At 41.5% G+C, this 19473-nt stretch overlaps 1 protein-coding gene across 1 annotated transcript in view; it reads right to left on the bottom strand.

Annotated features, from left to right (window-relative positions):
- The window catches only part of GNB4 (G protein subunit beta 4), a 62734-nt gene that overhangs the window by 25635 nt on the left and 17626 nt on the right, over nt 1-19473 (bottom strand). Inside the window, exon 2 of the mRNA XM_063110844.1 lies at nt 304-402. Within this exon, the coding sequence (XP_062966914.1) occupies nt 304-360 (57 nt within the window). The 5' untranslated portion in view covers nt 361-402. The remainder of the gene's footprint in view (nt 1-303; nt 403-19473) is intronic.

The raw sequence follows: 19473 nt of genomic DNA on the forward strand, positions 1-19473 counted from the left end.
CTTCATCATGTTACACCAAAAATCTATGATTCCAGGTGTGTGAATAAGAGAATTATGTTTGTCTTTCAGCTGGGATTACAGATATACTATTAATTTCTCAGGAACACAGAGGCCATTCATCTACACAGGTACTTATTAGGAATAATTTTTGGAGAGTTCTTTAGAGGCATGATAAAAACAAATTGACCATTTCTAGCCTTATAAATTATTTAATATACATAGACTGATACACTAATAAGCAAATTTTGTACATTGCTGATACTAAATAAAAGTGTTAAAATTTCAAAATGAAAAAGTTCTTACCTGGATCTGATTCCGCAGTTGTTCTGCTTCCTGCCTCAACTGTTCCAGTTCACTCATCCTTTAAATCTGTTCACCTCAGGAATTAGCAAGTAAAAGCAACTGTTAGAAAATAGAGAGAAATATTCAGTTCTCCATTTACATCTTAATCTACTTTTAAAATACTGACTTATAACTTCTTTTTGGTCCTTCTGAAACTTAAATGAAATAGCCAATTATTATTGGGACTTAAAGTTGTTAGGGTTATTAACTGAAAGGTTTTATGGAAAAATGTGATGGAGGATGGAAGAAAAATCATGAGTTATAGCATTCAAAACTGAATTATAAGGAATTAGTACTAGAATGGAATCCAGTGAGAAATACTTTATAATTCAGAGAGCACCAACAGACATACCCACTTGGATGTCTGGATAGGCATCTAAACCTAATATTTCAAAACTGAACTCCCTATCCAACCTAAGGATTTCCCACCTCAGTAAATGGCAATTCCATCCTTCCAATTGTTTAAGCTACAAATCTGGGAGTCATCCTTAACTTCCTTGTTTCTTTCATACCCTCACCATCTAAACTATCAGAAAGTCATGTCAGTTATTCCTCAAAAAATTACCCAGGATCTGACTAATTCTGATTATGTCCACTTTTACTACCTCGGTCTAAGCCACCATCATCTCTCACCTGGTCTCCTTTCCAATGACCTTGACTCTCTCCAGTCTAGTCTAAATATAGCAACTAGTGACCCTTTTAAAGCCCAAGTCACTATTCTGCTTTAAATGGTTTTCCACACCATTCAGAGTGAAGCTGAACTTTTTATCTTGACCTACAGAGACCTATACAATCTCTTACATGCCCCTCTGACCTCATCCATCACTCTCTCACTCTGCTCCAGCTGCTCAAGAGCTTTCCTTTTGTTTGTTTTGTTTTGTTTTTTGGCTGCTGGCTGATTAGGGGATCTGAACCCTTCACCCTGGTGTTATCAACACCGTGCTGTAACCAACTGAGCTAACCAGCCAGCCACTCAAAAGCTTTCTCAATGCTCCTTGAACACACTGAACAGGCTCCAGCCTCAGCGTCTTTGCATCTGTTCTTCTCTGCCTGCACCGCTCTTGTCCCTGATGTTTCTACTGCTTACTCCCACCAAGTCGGTACCTTCTCTGAGAGTCCTTTGCTGATAGCACACATGCACCCAACTACTCTCCCTCTCTAGGCCTCTTACCTTGTCTTATTTTTCACTACAAGACTCAACACCATTAGCATGTATTTACTTATTTGTGGTCTGCTTCCTCCTGGTTAAAATGTAAGCTCCTGGAGGCAGGGTCTTTGTTTGCTTTATTCTATGCTGTACCCCCAGCATCCAAGACATTTTGGTCTCCAGTAAATAAACTAACCCGAAATAGCTTAAGAAATAAAGGAAAATCCATTTTAAGGAGTTAGGACAGATCACAGAACGAAAAGGCAGGAATATTGCCACCTCAGGAAAAGGCTAGAGGCTAGAAACTGGTCGTATTTTCTCTACCTGTCCTCACTTGTTCTCTTCATATCTGCTTTGTTTTTCTTCTTTCTACAGGATGACTTTCTTTGCTTCTCCAAGCACAAAAACCAAGTCTATGTATGTCTCCTGTATCAGGTCAAGACTGATAGCCCAAAATGACTGTCCCAACTCCAAATTCCCATAAAAGAGAATTTGATTTTCCCATGAGGGAGAATTTGTTTCGAATACCTATCCTTCATTCACATTGACTATGGTACAGATATCTGTTTATTCTTTCATAATTAACTCTAAATTTATTTTGTCAAATTAAAAAATAAACCTTATTACGATTGATTTGAATGGCATTAAGGTATAAAGTAGTTCGAGAAGAACTGAAATCACTCTAATACTCCATTTCTAATTTAATAATGTGGTATATCTCACATTTATTTAATTTTTCTTCATTTTCTTCATAAGTCTTAACCATTCCTTAATAAAGTTCAAGTGTTTAACAATTTAGTATGTTCCTCAGAGAGTAACAAACTGGTTAGATGACAGCCAATCTGGAATATCATTCTGCCAAACGGAAGACAAGAAGCATGCAGGTCTTTTAAAGTCACAACACTAATTGCCCTTGCTGGACCACATCTGAGATATTGCTGGCCCCCAAATCCTAGAAACCCTGACTGGTTTGATACCTCTTTATTTTCTTGGTTCCAAAAAATCCTGGGCAAGCAGGACTAGCTTAGGTCCCTCTTACTGAGCTGTTAATGTATTAGAGAGGAACATCAAAGGGTGGGCTTTAAAGGGTCTCAGAACTTTTAAGGGCATTCAAAACTACCTGTCACCCACCCCCTACTACTTTCCCACCCCCAAAGCCAAGACCAAATACAAGTGATCCTCTAAAGCAGGAGCTTTCTGCAGCAGTTACTTTGGGATAGTCTATAATCTGTGCCAATTGAATGAGATTTTCCAGGCTGAGTACCCTGAAGGATAGAGGTACCATGAACAGAAATGGCAAACAAAGAAAAAGCAGTTCCCTCCTTACCACCACCTGGTGAATAGGAGAGGCAATCTGCCATGAACTCTGAGCATTTCTGTACATTCTTGCTGGGTAGGTCAATATAGAGGGCCCTAGTCACTTTTACACAGCCATTTCTCAAGGTTGTATTTGCAATGAGCAATCTTGAGTAATGAGATAAAGTCTCCCGAGCAGGCTTGCTTCTACTTACTATAAAAGTGGTAAATTCCCCAAGCTCAGTGGTTCTAGGCTGTGACACAAATCCGGTGCGTGTGCAGCATCCATCCAGGCCCACGTGTTACCCCCATGAGAAGTGGGGAGCAAAGGGACTGATGCAAACCAGCATCACGCCATACTACTTGCTGCACTGTGAGTGATGAAGTCCCGTGTCTCTGACCAAGGAGTCTCATGTCTTCTGCCACATCCATGAAACAGTAAGAGGCTAATTTATTAGCTTGTAAGTAAGTAAAAATCCCAGACCCTTTGCAGTCCTTGACAGGGATAAGGTTTATAAGAGAAAAAATGAGGGGTCCAATGTGGAAAATAGTGAGTCTGTGGCACATCCCTTCTTATCCAGATTAGATTCCAGGTCCAGCACTTGATCAAGAATTCTGCCAGTGCCCTAGCCTCTCCTACCCCTTCTATCTTGTCACACTCAACAGACAAAACCACAACCTTGGATGAACCCAAGTACCTACTTTCAGCCAGCACTCACGTGGCCAAACAATGATTGAGAGAGTCAAACAATAAGGCATATTAATTCTACTACAAAGTCACACACCAGTCTCAACTGGGCCCTCAAAAATACCTAGCAACTCTACGCAGCTTTCCACTCATCACTTCCCTCTTAGTATCAACTATTTCAGTTCCCTTGCACCCTTTTCAAGCTTTCAACCTTCCCACAACCCCTCTTGTAGCAGATGACGTTGCCTTTTACATCGCAGAGAAAGCAGAAGCCATCAGACATGAACTCTTTCCATCTTCTACTACTAGATATACAAAACTATGTATACATGACTGACCTTCTTCTTATTTGGAACAATCCCTCTGCTAGTCATTTAAACTCCTGCCTGTTCAGTAATCTTACACTTCTACTATATTCAATCTCTCACTTTTTTCCTCCTTCATTTTAGTCTTTTTATTAAGAAAATTTTCTGGTGGTTTCCAAGATGGCGGTGGCTGCGGCGGTTGGCGCAGAGTAGCTGAGGTGGAAAAGGTGGCCACTGGGCCTCAGGCAGCTGGGAAACTTGTGGACCTTCCTCTTGCCATCTCTTAAGGGAGGACCACTGCTGGTGGCCGGTCGTGGGGGTTGACCGCCACTTTGCCCTCAGCATGAGAGGCTGCCTCATTTACAGGCAACAGCTTTGAAGAATGGAGCAGGAAAAGAACTGTTTCTTAGCTGCAAAAGAGAGTCTCTAAACAGGGAACACGGCGCCAGGGCTGCTGTGGATGCAGACAGGATCCCGGAGGCCGGGGCCGCGCTGAAGGCAGTCAGCTGCCCTATTCAGGATTCGAGGTTACAGCCCGGCATAAAAGAAGATTCCTGGGAGCGCCCGAGCCGCGCCACGGGACTGAGCAAGCAGCCCGAGGCGGCGGCGGCCGAGAACGGGGAAGGCGAAAAAACAGAGGCAAAGAGTGAGCGCCCGACCTGGCACAGCCCTGTGAGTGACCCCTGGCCCGGCCCTGCTCGGGGGGCTGACACTCACCCAGCTTCCGCCTGCATCACCAGGCCACTCACCGCCCTGGGGCTGCCTCCATTTTCCCACGTGCTGGCAGCTCCGGCTCGGCTCATCTCCTCACTGAGCCTTCCCACTTGCTTGCCCCGGTACGGGGCTTCCCGGGGCCTGCGGGCCAGCCTCCCCTCCCACTCCCTCCGCGGTTCTCTGGCGGGGCGGGTGGTGTGGGGCGGCCCCAGCCAGTATTGGGAGGGCAAGGAAGTATGGGCAGGGCCGACTGTCACTCCACCACACCCTGGACTCCAGCCCCCGGTAAACTTCCTATTACTGGAAAGCAGATACCATCTCTGCGGCCACCAATCCGGAAAAAGCCTAACCAATTTCTGGTTGGGAATAGAGTGGTAGGAGAGTTCCCAAGTCCACTTGAACCTGCCGGAGAGCTGAATACAGGCGGGCACTAAACTCGGTCCATGCCGGGGGGGGGATACAAAGGTGAACAAGTCCCGAGAAAGATCTACCCTGTGCTACAAAGGCACCCAGAGTGACCGGTAATCTGTGCCTAGCAGAAACCTAGTAGACTTCCTGGGCGAGGCGGTGCCGAGCAGGGTCTTGAAGGCCCAGCTGATAGACGAGGGTTGCAGAAGACACGTCTCAGCCCAGCCCACTGCGCACAGAGTGGGGAGATGTGCAGCCAAGGGGGCGGAGACTTGACAGAAACCACACACCCTGTGGAGTTGCCAATGCACGATCCAACAACCTGGGCCAGAGCACACGGAACAGGGTGAAGTCCTGCACGGGAAGTGAAAACTCAACAGAGATCACACACCCTGTGGTACATGATCCAGCAGCCCAGCAGAGTCCAAGCTGACCAGAAAGGTGGCTCCCTGGAGAGGCCCTAGACACGACGCAAACACACACACAAGGCACTAGAGGCCAACTGAGCAGTCACGGAGGTAGCCATACCAAATTGGCAACCACAGCAACATCTTAGTTAGTCAATAGTCTCAAACTGGTGGACTATGAAGCCACCTGCCACAATGAATAAACATCAAAAAAAAGATAGCAGAAATACAAAAAATCAAGAAAGTACACCACCAATAGTTAAGAAATCTCAAACTCTAGATCCTATAGAACAAGAAGCCCTTGAAATGACTGACAAGGAATTTTGAGTGATAATTCTAAGGAAACTGAATGAGATACAAGAAAACTCAGCTAGACATCATGATGAAATGAGGAAAAGTATACAGGATCTGAAAGAGGAAATGTACAAGGAAATCAATGTCCTGAAAAAAAATGTAGCAGAACTTGCTGAACTGAAGAAGTTATTCAGCGAAATAAAAATCACAACGGAGAGTTTAACCAGCAGGCTTGTCGAAGTTGAAGAGAGAACCTCTGAACTTGAAGATGGGCTGTTTGAAATAACACAAGCAGACAAAAAGAAAGAAAAAAGAATCAAAGACATTGAAGAAAATCTGAGAGAGATATCAGACAACCTTAAGCGCTCAAATATCCGAGTCATGGGCATTCCAGAAGGGGAGGAAAATGGAGATTGCATTGAAAACATATTCAACAAAATAGTGGCAGAAAACTTCCCCAGGTATAGGAAAAATCACAGATCTTCAGACCCAGGAAGCGCAACGATCTCCAAACGTATTCAACCCAAAAAGGCCTTCTCCAAGACATGTCATAGTCAAATTGGCAAAACTCAGAGACAAAGAGAGAATCTTAAAAGCTGCAAGAGAGAAGCGTCAAATCACCTATAAGGGAGCCCCAATCAGGCTAACATCAGACTTTTCATCACAAACCCTAAAAGCTAGAAAGGAATGGGATGATATTTTCAAAATACTAAAAGACAAAGATTGCCAGCCAAGAATACTCTACCCTGCAAGGCTATCCTTCTGAAATGAAGGGCAAATAGTATATTTCTCAGACAAACAAAAACTGCGGGAGTTCACTACCACACGACCACCTTTACAAGAAATCCTCAAGGGAGTACTGGGTTTGGTTCCTGAAAAATAACTACCACTGCCAAAAAAACCCAAGAAAAATCTAAACCCACTAGTATAATAAAAATGGCATTCATGAAGAGAAAACAATCAAACAAAAACGCTATCTACAACCTAAGGAACCAACAAACACAGAAACCAAACAGTAAATCAGAAAGCAAGGAACAAAAGACACCTAAGACAACCAAACAACGAATAAAATGCTAGGAATACATCAACACCTTTCAATAACAACTCTTAATGTAAAAGGCTTAAATTCCCCAATTAAAAGACACAGACTGGCTGACTGGATCAAAAAGGAGGACCCAACTATATGCTGCCTACAAGAGACCCACCTCACCCATAAAGATTCACATAGACTAAGAGTGAAAGGATGGAAAAAGATTTACCATGCAAACAGAAAAGAAAAACGAGCTGGAGTAGCTATTCTTATATCTGACAAAATAGACTTTAAACTAAAAACCATAAAAAGAGACAATGAGGGACACTACTTAATGATAAAAGGACTGATCCATCAAGAAGACAAAACAATCATAAATATGTACGCATCCAATGTTGGAGCTGCCAGATTTATGAAACAATCTCTATTAGACCTAAAGAAGGAAATAGACACTAATACCATAATAGCAGGGGACCTGAACACCCCACTGCCAATATTAGACAGATCATCTAGGCAAAGAATCAGTAGAGAAACACAAGATCTAAACAATACTCTAGACCAATTGGAATTGGCAGATATCTACAGAACATTCCATCCAACAACCTCAGAATATTCATTCTTCTCAGCAGCACATGGATCATTCTCCAGGATAGATCACATATTAGGTCACAAATCAAGTCTCAATAAATTCAAAACAATTGGAATTATCCCATGTATTTTCTCAGACCACAATGGATTAAAACTAGAAATTAATAACAAACGAAACTCTGGAAACTATACAAACACATGGCAATTAAACAGCATTCTACTTAATGACATATGGGTCCAAGAAGAAATCAAGTAGGAAATCAAAAAATTTATTGAAATTAATGAAAACAATGATACATCATACCAAAACCTGTGGGATACTGCAAAAGCACTATTAAGGGGGAAATTTATTGCATTAAATGCTCACTTCAGAAGAATGGAAAGATGGCAACTGAACAACCTAACACTTCACCTTAAAGAACTAGAAAAACAAGAACAATCCAAACCTAAAGTTAGCAGACGGAAAGAAATCATTAAGATCAGAGCAGAACTGAATGAAATTGAAACCAAAAAAACAATTCAAAAGATCAATGAATCAAAAAGTTGGTTTTTTGAAAAGATAAATAAAATTGACAAACCATTAGCATGGCTAACAAAAAAAAGAAGAGAGAAGACTCAAATAACAAAAATCAGAAATGAAAAAGGCGATATTACAACTGATTCATCTGATATACAAGGAATCATTCGAGACTACTATAAACAACTATACGCCAACAAATTTGAAAATCTGGAGGAAATGGATAAATTTCTGGACACACACAAGCTCCCAAAACAGAACCCTGAAGATGTAGAAAATTTGAACAGACCAATAACAATAAAGGAGATTGAAGCTGTTATCAGAAGGCTCCCAACAAAGAAAAGCCCAGGACCAAATGGATTCACAGCAGAATTTTACCAAACATTCAAAGAGGAATTGACACCGATTCTTTACAAACTATTCCAAAAGATTGAAACAGACGCAAATCTCCCAAACTCATTCTACGAAGCAAACATCATCCTGATACCAAAACCAGGTAAAGATATAACCAAAAAAGAAAACTACAGGCTGATATCCTTGATGAATATAGATGCAAAAATCCTCACTAAAATACTAGCAAATAGAATACAGCAACACATACGTAAATTTATTCACCACGATCAAGTGGGATTCATCCCAGGGATGCAAGGTTGGTTCAACATATGCAAATCAATAAATGTGATACACCATATTAATAAACTCAAACACAAGGACCATATGATCATCTCTATAGATGCTGAAAAAGCATTTGATAAAGTTCAGCACTCATTCATGAAAAACACCCTCTATCAGATAGGTATAGAGGGAAAGTATCTCAACATAATTAAAGCCATATATGACAAACCCACTGCCAATATCATCCTGAATGGGGAAAAGCTGAAAGCTTTTCCTTTAAGAACAGGAACTAGACAAGGATGCCCACTCTCAACACTCCTATTCAACATAGTGTTGGAAGTACTAGCCAGAGCAATCACAGAACAGAAGGAAATAAAGGGCATCCAGATTGGAAAAGATAAAGTTAAACTGTCCCTGTTTGCAAATGACATGATCCTATATATTGAACAGCCTAAAACCTCTACAAAAAAACTCTTGGAATTGATAAATGATTTCGGCACAGTAGCAGGATACAAAATCAACACGCAAAAATCAGTAGCATTTCTTTTCTCCAATAGTGAACATGCAGAACGAGAAATCAAGAAAGCCTGCCCATTTACAATAGCCACCAAAAAAATAAAATACTTAGGAATTGAGTTAACCAAGGAGGTGAAAAATCTCTATAATGAGAACTACAAACCACTGCTGAGAGAAATCAGAGAGGATACAAGAAGATGGAAAGATATCCCATGCTCTTGGATTGGAAGAATCAACATAGTGAAAATGTCCATACTACCCAAAGTGATATACAAATTCAATGCAATCCCCATCAAAATTCCAAAGACATTTTTCTCAGAAATGGAAAAAACTATCCAGACATTTATATGGAATAATAAAGGACCACACATAGCCAAAGCAATGCTGAGCAAAAAAAATAAAGCTGGAGGCATAACACTACCTGACTTTAAGCTATACTACAAAGCTATAATAACCAAAACAGTATGGTACTGGCATAAAAACAGACACACTGACCAATGGAATGGAATAGAGAATCCAGTAATCAACCCACACACTTACTTCCATCTGATCTTTGACAAAGGCACCATGCCTATTCACTGGGGAAGGGACTGCCTCTTCAGCAAATGGTGCTGGGATAACTGGATATCCATATGCAGGAGAATGAAACTAGATCCATACCTCTCACCATATACTAAAATCAACTCAAAATGGATTAAGGATTTAAATATACACCCTGAAACAATAAAACTTCTTAAAGAAAACATAGGAGAAACACTTCAGGAAGTAGGACTGGGCACAGACTTCATGAATACGACCCCAAAAGCATGGGCAACCAAGGGAAAAATAAACAAATGGGATTATATCAAACTAAAAAGCTTCTGCACAGCAAAAGAAACAATTAACAGAGTTAAAAGACAACCAACAGAATGGGAGAAAATATTTGCAAAATATACATCTGACAAAGGATTAATATCCAGAATATATAAGGAACTCATACAACTTTACAAGAAGAAAACAAGCAACCCAATTAAAAAATGGGCAAAAGAGCTAAGTAGGCATTTCTCTAAGGAAGATATACAAATGGCCAACAGACATATGAAAAAATGCTCAACATCACTCAGCATCCGGGAAATGCAAATCAAAACCACACTGAGATACCATCTAATCCCAGTTAGGATGGCTAAAATCCAAAAGACCCTGAACGATAAATGCTGGCAAGGTTGCGGAGAAAAAGGAACTCTCATACATTGTTGGTGGGACTGCAAAATGGTGCAGCCTCTATGAAAAATGGTATGGAGGATCCTCAAACAATTGCAGATAGATCTACCACACGACCCAGCTATCCCACTGTTGGGAATATACCCAAAGGAATGGAAATCATCAAGTCGAAGGTATACCTGTTTCCCAATGTTCATCGCAGCACTCTTTACAATAGCCAAGAGTTGGAACCAGCCCAAATGCCCATCATCAGATGAGTGGATACGGAAAATGTGGTACATCTACACAATGGAATACTACTCAGCTATAAAAACGAATGTAATACTGCCATTTGCAACAACATGGATGGACCTTAAGAGAATTATATTAAGTGAAACAAGTCAGGTACAGAAAGAGAAATACCACATATTCTCATTTATTTTGGGGAGCTAAAAATTAATATATAAATTCACACACACACACACACCAAAAAAAAAAAAAACCCGGGGGGGAGGAAGAAGATATAACAACCACAATTACTTGAAGTTGATAGGACAAGCAAACAGAAAGGACATTGTTGGGGGGGAGGGCGGGAGGGAGGAGGGAGGCAGCTTTTGGTGATGGGGAGCAATAATCAGCCACAATGCATATCGACAAAATAAAATTAAAAAAAAAGAAAGAAAGAAAATTTTCTAACACAAGGAAAGGTAGGGAAATTAGTATAATGAATATCCATAATACTCATCATATAGGTTTACAAAATGTTAACAGTTTTCACTGTATTTGCTTCATCTTTGTTTTTGCTCTAGTATTTTAAAGTCAATTATAAATATCAAGACATTTTACCACTAAATACTCCAGGATACATCTCTAAAAATATCAGGACATTTTTCTACCAAACTACAATACTGTATTAGTCTGTTTTGTGTTGCTATAACAGAAATATCTGAGACTAGGTAATTTATAAAGAAAAGAGATTTATTTGGCTTACGATTCAGGGACAGCTGCATCTGGCATGGGCCTCAGGCTGCTTCTACTCATGGCGGAAAGTGGTAGGTAGCCGGCGGATACAAGCAGATCACATGGTGAGAGGAAGCAAGAGAGAGAGAGGGGAGGTGCCAGGGTCCTATAAACAATAAGCTCTCACGGGAACTAATAGAGCAAGAACTCACTCATTAATCCCCCCTCCCCCAGGAAGAGCATTAATCCAGTCATGAGGGATCCACTCCCGTGACTCAATCAGTTTCCAACACTGACACATTGGAGATCAAATTTCCACATGAGTTTTAGAGGGGATGACACATCCAAACTCCATCATTCCGCCACTGGCCCCCCAAAACTCATGTCATTCTCACATACAAAATACAATTATTCCATCCCAACAGTCCCAAAAGTCTTAGCTTGCTCCAGCACCAACTTAAAAATCTAAAGTTCAAAGTCTCCTCTGAGACCAAAAACAAAAGTCATTCCAGCTGTGAACCTGTAAAAAACCCCCAAATTTATCTACTGCCAAGATACAATGGAGGAACAGACATTGGGTACAAATGCCCATTCCAAAAGGGAGGAATAGGCCAAAAGAAAGGAGAAAGAGGCCCTAAACAAGTCGGAAAACAGACATTAAACCTTAAAGCTCCAAAATAATCTTCTTTGACTCCAAGTCCTGCATCCTGGGCACAATTCGCCATCTGGGCCTCCAAAGCATCAGGCAGTCCAACCCCCACAGCTCTGCCAGGTGCAGCACAATGGGCCACGCTGGTGCCTGCAGCTTTTCTGGGCCAGTGATGCACGTTACCACTGGCCTTTCAGTTCTGCAGTCCTAGCAGTAGCCCCACTGCCTTGGCTCTACTAGACTTTTCCCTGGTGGGGGCTGTCTGTAGGGGCTCTGACCCCACATTCCTGCTTAGCATTGCTCTACTATATGGCCTCTGCAGTGGCTCTGCCCTTGTGGCAGGTTTCTGCCTGTGCCCCCAGGCTTTTCCATATATCCTCTGGAATCTGGGTGGAGGCTGCCATGCTTCTACTGCTCTCATGTCCTGCCAGCCTGCAGACTTAACACAGCATGGATGCCACTGAGGTTTCAGGATTCTACTCTCCAGAGGTGATGCACAAACCACACTTAGGCTGCTCCAGCCAGAGCAGCTGGGATGCAGGGAGCAGGTTCCGGAGCAGGGTCCCAAGGGCAGCTGTGCCCCAGGTCTGTCCTTCGGGACAACTCAGTCCTTCTAGGCCTCAGGGCCTGTGATGGGTGGAGCACCCTTCCAGACTTCTCAAACGCCTTTAGGGCATTTTTCCCACTGGCCTGGTTTTTAGCATCTGGCTGCCTCATTGCCAAGATAATGTCTTTCTTTAGCAAACAGTTTATCTGCTTCACCCTTGCACTTTTCTCCTGCTCTCCACTTCTTGCTTCTCTACCACACGGCCAGGCTGCAAATTTTCCAAATCTTTATGCTCTGCTTCCCTTTTAAATCCTGGCTTCACATCATGCCTTTGCTGCCATAACTCAGAGTAGGCTGTTAAAAGTAATCACGCAGCTTCTTAATGCTTTGCTGCTTAGAAATTTCTTCTGCTGAGCCGAGCCCGTGGTGCACTCGGGAGAGTGCGGTGCTGGGAGTGCAGCGACGCTCCCGCCGCGGGTTCGGATCCTATATAGGACTGGCCGGTGCACTCACTGGCTGAGTACCGGTCACGAAAAAGACAAAAAAAAAAAGAAAGAAATTTCTTCTGCCAAACATTCTGGTTCACACCTCTTAAGTCTCACCTTCTATAAAGTCCGAGGGCATGGATACAATGCAGCCAAGTTCCTTGCTATGGTGTAGTAAGGGTGATTTTTTGTCCAATTCTGGATAAGTTCCTCATTTCTGAGACCTCATCATCTGCATGGTCTTTACTGTCCACATTTCTATCAACATTCTAGTCACAACCATTTAACCAATCTCTAAAATCTTCCAAACTTTCCCTCATCTTTTTCTCTTCTTCTAAGTCCTCCAAACTCCTCCAACCTTTGCCCATTACCCAGTTCCAAAGCGGCATCCACATTTTCAGGTATCTGTTTAGCAATACCCCACTCCTCGGTACCAATTTCCTGTATTAGTCTGTTTGTGTTGCTATAACAGAAATACCTGAAACTGGGTAATTTATAAAGAACAGAAGCTTATTTGGCTTATGATTCTGGGACAGCTGCACCTGGCACAGGCCTTAGGCTGCTTCTACTAATGGCAGAAAGCGGCAGGTACAAGCAGATCACATGGTGAGAGGAAGCAAGGAGGCGGGGGGTGACAGAGGTTCTCTCATGGGAACTAATAGAGTGAGAACTCACTTATTAATCCCCCCTCCCCTAGGGAGAGTACTAACCCATTCATAAGGGATCCACCCCCATGACTCTATCAGTTTCCAACACTGCCACATTGGGGATCAAATTTCCACATCAGTTTGGAGGGGACAACACATCCAAACTCCTTCAAATACCATTACCATAGCTACCAAAATTAACAGTCATTATTTATTACCTAATACCCAGTTCATTTTCAGATTTCCCCAACTCCTCCACCAATGTATTTTTACATCTAATTTGTTTCAATCAGGATCCAAATAAGGACTATATATTTGGTGTCTCTTAAGTCTCTCCATCTAGAAATACCCATCTCCTGCTTTTTTTCCCTATGATACTGAGTTATTAGAGAGACTAAGCCTCATGTCCTGCAGAATGTCCCAGATTCTATATGCTTTCTTATGGCACTGTTTAACTTGTTTGTCTTCTATACTGCCTGAAACTGGAAGGAAGTTAGATCTATGGGCTAGATTATATTAAGGTTTGATATATTTGGCAAGAGTCCTTTTAAGTGATGCTATGGACTTCATACTATATACAGTACATCACAATGACCTTAATGTTTGTTTGTGCCACTATTAGTGAAGCTAAGACTGGTCAGTGTGTTCAGGTGTTAACAGCTTAATCTGTCTATTGTAAAGTTATAATCCCCCACTTTCATCCAGCAAACAATCTATGGGCAACCTTTCACTTTCAATCAGCTCCTTTCCATCAGCAGTTAATCATGCCCAAGTCTCTCCCTTGAAGGAGAAAAAAAGAGAAAATTCCTTGACTCCACATTTCACCATCACTTATAGTCCTTTTTCTCCTCTTTATTAGGAACTTTTAAAGAGAGTTGCTTACACATGGCCCCATTTCCTCACGTGGAATTTTTTTTTAAAGAAAATTTAATTTTATTAATATTATATTTTACATTCTAGGATGTTATTGCAGGGCAGTTGGGAGGGAGGGGGAGAGGGGAAAGGGGAAGGAAATGGAATGGAAGAAGGAGGAAGGAAGAGGGGTGGGATTGAGGCCTGTGGCACCCCCCCTCATTCCCATAGAGGAGACCAGGGGCTTCCAGTGGTGGCTTGGTCATTGCCAGGCTGGGTGCAGATGTCAGGGGAGTGTGGCAAGAGCCATCAACCCCCCCCCCCCACCATCCCAGCTCAGGAACTCGGGGCCCTTCTTGCTGCGGCTTGGTGGTTGTCGCTGGGCTGGTTGCATGTGTCATGGGGGCATGGCTGAGGCCAGAGGACCCCCACCGCCCCAGCTTGGGAGAGCCTGGGGTGCTTCCTGCGGCCGTTCGGTGGTCATCACTGGGCTGGTTGCATGTGTCGGGAGGGCGTGGCCAAGACCCTTGGCCCTCCACAGCCCCAGATCCAGAAAGCATGGGGCGCTTCCTGTGGCGGCTTGGTAGTCATCGCTGGGCTGGTTGCTGACTGTGGGTGTTAGGGGGTTGTGGCCGAGGCCCTCAGCCCCCCACTGCCCCAGGTGAGGAAAGCCCGAGGCACATCCTGTGGTGGCTTGGTGGTGGTTGCTGGGCTGGCAGCGCATGTCGGGTGGGCATGGCCAAAGCCCGAGGCCCTCCCCCACTTCTGGCTGGGTAGCCCGGGGGACTTCTGGTCCTTCTAGGTGTTATAGGTATTCTTTGGTGAAATGAGACCTTCACTAGTTAACATGAAACTTTGTCTCTGGTTGCAGGTACTTTTTTTTTCTTTCAGTTCTGTGTTGGATTATTTCCTGTTCCCACCATTTAAACTCTCCATTTAGCTTTGGTGACAAACTAAAAGTTAGCACCAGTATCTCTAATTTATTGTCCTTTGCTTACTTGTAAAATGGGTGAACTTCCTGTGGGGACCAGTACTTGAGCTCTGTGGTTGAGCTAAATTGCTGCTTTGCTGCTGATCCCCTAGGGAAGGCTTTTTGCGCAGCTCAGGTTTTAATGGTTGACTTTTTAGGTACTTCTGGTTTTGGAGAGGTCCAATGCACCTGGGTTGTGTAGAAACACTGTTCTGGGCCTGAGTCTTTTCATCAAACTGCACCCCATGCAATTCTATATTCCTGACCAGTCTACTCTGAGTGATCCTTCACTGATTGGGGGGCAGATCAGCTGTCCTTGCTGTGCCCCAGGGTTCTCCCGGTGGGCCCGTCTCCCCTACCACCCATGCTGCAAACACTTCCCATGGGATGGGTCATACACTGGTCCCTTGCAATGACTCACTGGCCTCTGGGTGGCTCCTTTTTTCCAGTTGTTGTGGCTCCTTGCTCCTATATGGGTCCACAAGAACTCTCTTAGTGGTCTTGCTTGCCTGGGGGCTACCGAGGCCCTCTTCTCCCCTGTCGCCTCCAAGCAACATTATCTGAAGGGCACAGCTGCAGCTTTTGCCAGCTCCTGCTCTATGTGCTAACCAGCTCTAGCCTAGACGTGGCCAGGGCTTGAAACGGTCAGAGCAGGTTTTTCTTTCTCTCATTGTGGCTTCTCCCACCTTCATGCAGTCCATAGGTCTCTCCTCCTCTTCCCCTGAGCTCTGGCAACCCCATCTTGGCAGTCATTGCTTTTTTATAGTTGTAAATTGGTTGATTTGTGGGAGAGAGTGACTCTGGGGACCGTCTATACCACCACCTTGACCAGAAGTCTCTCACATGGAATTCTGAATTCTCAAACCTCATTCCTGTTCAGCAGATGTCAGCTAACTTTAACCAGGCATGATGAAAAGGGAGTGGGTAGTTATAAGGCAAGGGGCTCTCTGAGAATGTTTCTAAGCTGCAAACTCAGAACCCTTGTGATGCTTGTGCCAGACCAACGCAAACTTTCTTTGAATGTCTGAAAAGAAAGGTCAAAGCTGCCCTTTTTCTCCCTTTCTTTTCTGCTGCTAAAAAGAGGAACTAGTGCCCTCATATATATTCTTTTGTAATTTGTTTTTGTGCTAAACATATTTGTGAGATTTATCCATGTAAGTATGTGCAGCACTAGCTGATTTACACTAACGTGTGTAGTACTCTTAATTCCATTGTTGGACATTTATGTTGCTTCTAAGTTTTACTACTTACGTTGCTTCTAATTTTTACTGCTACAACAAGGTTGAAATAAGCACTATCTCCTTTGGTAAATATTCAAGAGTTTTTAATTGGAATTTCTTGTTTTTCTTATTGATTAAGAATTCTTTATATAATTTACATTAAAATCTTGTTTAATAACAGAAATTGTCTTATGAATTTCTTCCTTCAATCTATACCTTGCCTAAAATACAGAAGATTTTTATTTTACTGTCAGCAAATATTTCAATATTTTTCTCTTTGGTATGTGATACTGGAGTATATTTTTAAAAATTCTTTTCTAGCCCAAGATAATAAAGTGATTTTCCTTTCAATTAATAGTTTTTAGATTTTGCCTTTTCATATTAAGTGGTTTAATCTGCCTAAAATTAATTCTTGTATATAAAATTGATTTAAATTTTTTTCTTTCATATAGATGAAACTTGCTTGCCCTATAAAGAATCTGTGGCCAGGGAAATGGAATGAGCTAATTGACTTGACTTTGTGTCACATGCTTTACTCTTAGAGGTAAGGACAGAGCTCCACCCAGAACACATGAACAGAGAATGGAGGAAATCTGGTCCTATACCTCTGTTTTGCAAGTTTGATTAAACCATTAAAATAGAAATATATATATTTTATTTCTGTTTGTTTTGGCAGCTGGCTGGTACAGGGATCTGAATCCATGACTTTGATGTCATAAGGCTGCACTCTAACTGAGCTAAACAATTAACCCAATATACTCTATTTTTTTGATTGCTAGCCAGTAAAGGGATTGAACAGTGGATGCTGGTGTTATCAACACCACGCTTTAACCAAATGAGCCAATCAGCCAGCTAAGAGAGAAAAAATTTAAAAAATAAAAAGAGGAACTAACTTTTCACTCTTAAAAAAACTGATTAGTTTTGTTGCTTGTGAAACATAATATAAGTCCTAGTAAATTATGTTTAGAAGGTGAGAATCTGAAGAAGCAGCCCATCTGTATATTGACATATATATATACAACATGACTATAAAAGTTCTGAATTCTTGGGAACGATTTATTGCATCAAGTACGGTTTAGTAAGTAGCTCCCTCAAACTATACACCTAAAGCATGCTCAAATTCATAGAGTGAAGTCCTCTGGGGCACTTTGGCCAGTAGAAAACAAAGTCATTTAACTACTTGTCCTCCTGCAGTTCCTTTACATCCACAGTTTAATAAAGGGCAGAAATCAGGGAAGTGGCAAAATATTTTCTAAAACTTCGTGAATCCAATGTGGGGAAAATAAAAATATGGAAAGCAAGAGCAGGGCAGAAAGAAAATCAGTAAGAATAGTCACCCATTAGTTAAATCCTCCACTGGGTCCTAGCCAGGCAGACCAACTGCAGCATAAATTAACTCAGAGTCTTCCTCATTTAAACTTTAAAATAATCACAATCCCAATCTGAGAAGGGAGTAAGCCAAAAAATAATCTCTCACTGACTAGACTTTCCTGGAATTGATGACAAAAAAAAGGAAGTGGTTTGGCAGAAATTAAAGTTTTCCATCTACACTGGTTATATGTATAACAGAAAATTGAGTGGTACTTCTCCCAAGGACCCAGATCTGGTGAATGGGCTCCAAAGCTGAAGACAAAGAGGTATCCATCAAGCATGTTTAAAAAAAACAAAAACAAAAATTTCCAACATATGGGAGCAGAATCTCTTCCAAAGGCTAACAGAGCTCAATGATCAGCTGCATCCCTCAACCCCACCATATACATATTTGCTGCTGCTGATTTTCACTAATATCCCTAGAAATAAGAAGACTGGGGAGAGTAGAAAAGGTCAACTTATCAGAGCTAGAAGCTTTAGCTGGGTAAGTACATATTTATGACAAGAAGAGTGTTTCTCTTCTACTCCAAGGAGATAAGAAAAAGCAAAAGCAAAAACAAAAACAAAAAACCAAGTCACAGACTGGGAAAAGTTAGTTGCAAGCTAAAATTCAAATAAAGGATTAGCATCTAGAATTTTAAAAGCAATTCTTTTAAACTAATAATTAAAAAAGACTAAGAGTCCAATAAGAAAATGTGCAAAGATATGAATTAGCAAACCATAGCCAGAAAAACTGCAGATGCCAATGTACAAATGAAAAGATACTCAACCTCAGTAATCAGGAAAATGCAAATTAAAAAAAAGATATGATCTCACATCTATTAGATAGAATTATCTATCTCAACCAAGAGTTTAGCAAGGTTGTAGAAAATGGTAATTCATATTCTGGTGGGACAACTTTTTGGAAGCAACTTGGCAATATCTAACAAAGGTGATGATATGTGTATCTTTCACCCTGACAATTCAATTCCACGTCTGCATATATAAGCCTGAAAAAAAAAGAATCTAGTACATGTGCCCAAGAGCAGGGTACAACAGTGTTCATACAGCACTACCTGTAATAATAAACAAGAACACCAATGCCCATTGACAGGAGAATGGACAACTGTAGTGTTTTCACAATGAATTATTACACAACAATTACATACGACATAGATGAATCTTAAAATAATGTTGAGAGAACAAAAAGCAAGTCTCAAAAGACACATAACAGCATAATATCTCTTTTATAAAATTCAAAACCAACTAAAACTAAATATTACTTAAGAATGCATACATATGTAATACAACTTTTTTTCTTTTTTAAGCAAGGGAAAGATAAAACAGTATGAAGAAGGGAACACAAAAGTAGTTGCAAATAATTGTTAATTTTCGAATTCTTGAGTTGGGTACTTGCTGTACAGGTGTTTACATATTATTAATAAGCAAGCAAACACAAATATATAAAAGTGAGTTATATATGGCTCAAAGATGAGCAGATTTATAATTAATCCAACTCTCGCACTTGAAGTCCACTGGGAACAAAATAATGGAATAAAATAAAAATAAAGAAAAAAAGAAATGAGGCTTAGGTTAAAAAACTTGCTTAAAATTAGGGGTAGAGTTGGAATTTGAATCCAAGCATACATGACTCTGAAACCCAGGCTCTTAACCACCATGCCATATTGCCTCTTTTCAAAGTCATGTTTTTTTCAGTAAGATTTTTGCTGAATCTGACTGACAGCCC

The sequence above is a fragment of the Cynocephalus volans genome, chromosome 1 (genome assembly GCF_027409185.1).
Source record: "Cynocephalus volans isolate mCynVol1 chromosome 1, mCynVol1.pri, whole genome shotgun sequence".
Classification (NCBI taxonomy): Eukaryota; Metazoa; Chordata; class Mammalia; order Dermoptera; family Cynocephalidae; genus Cynocephalus; species Cynocephalus volans.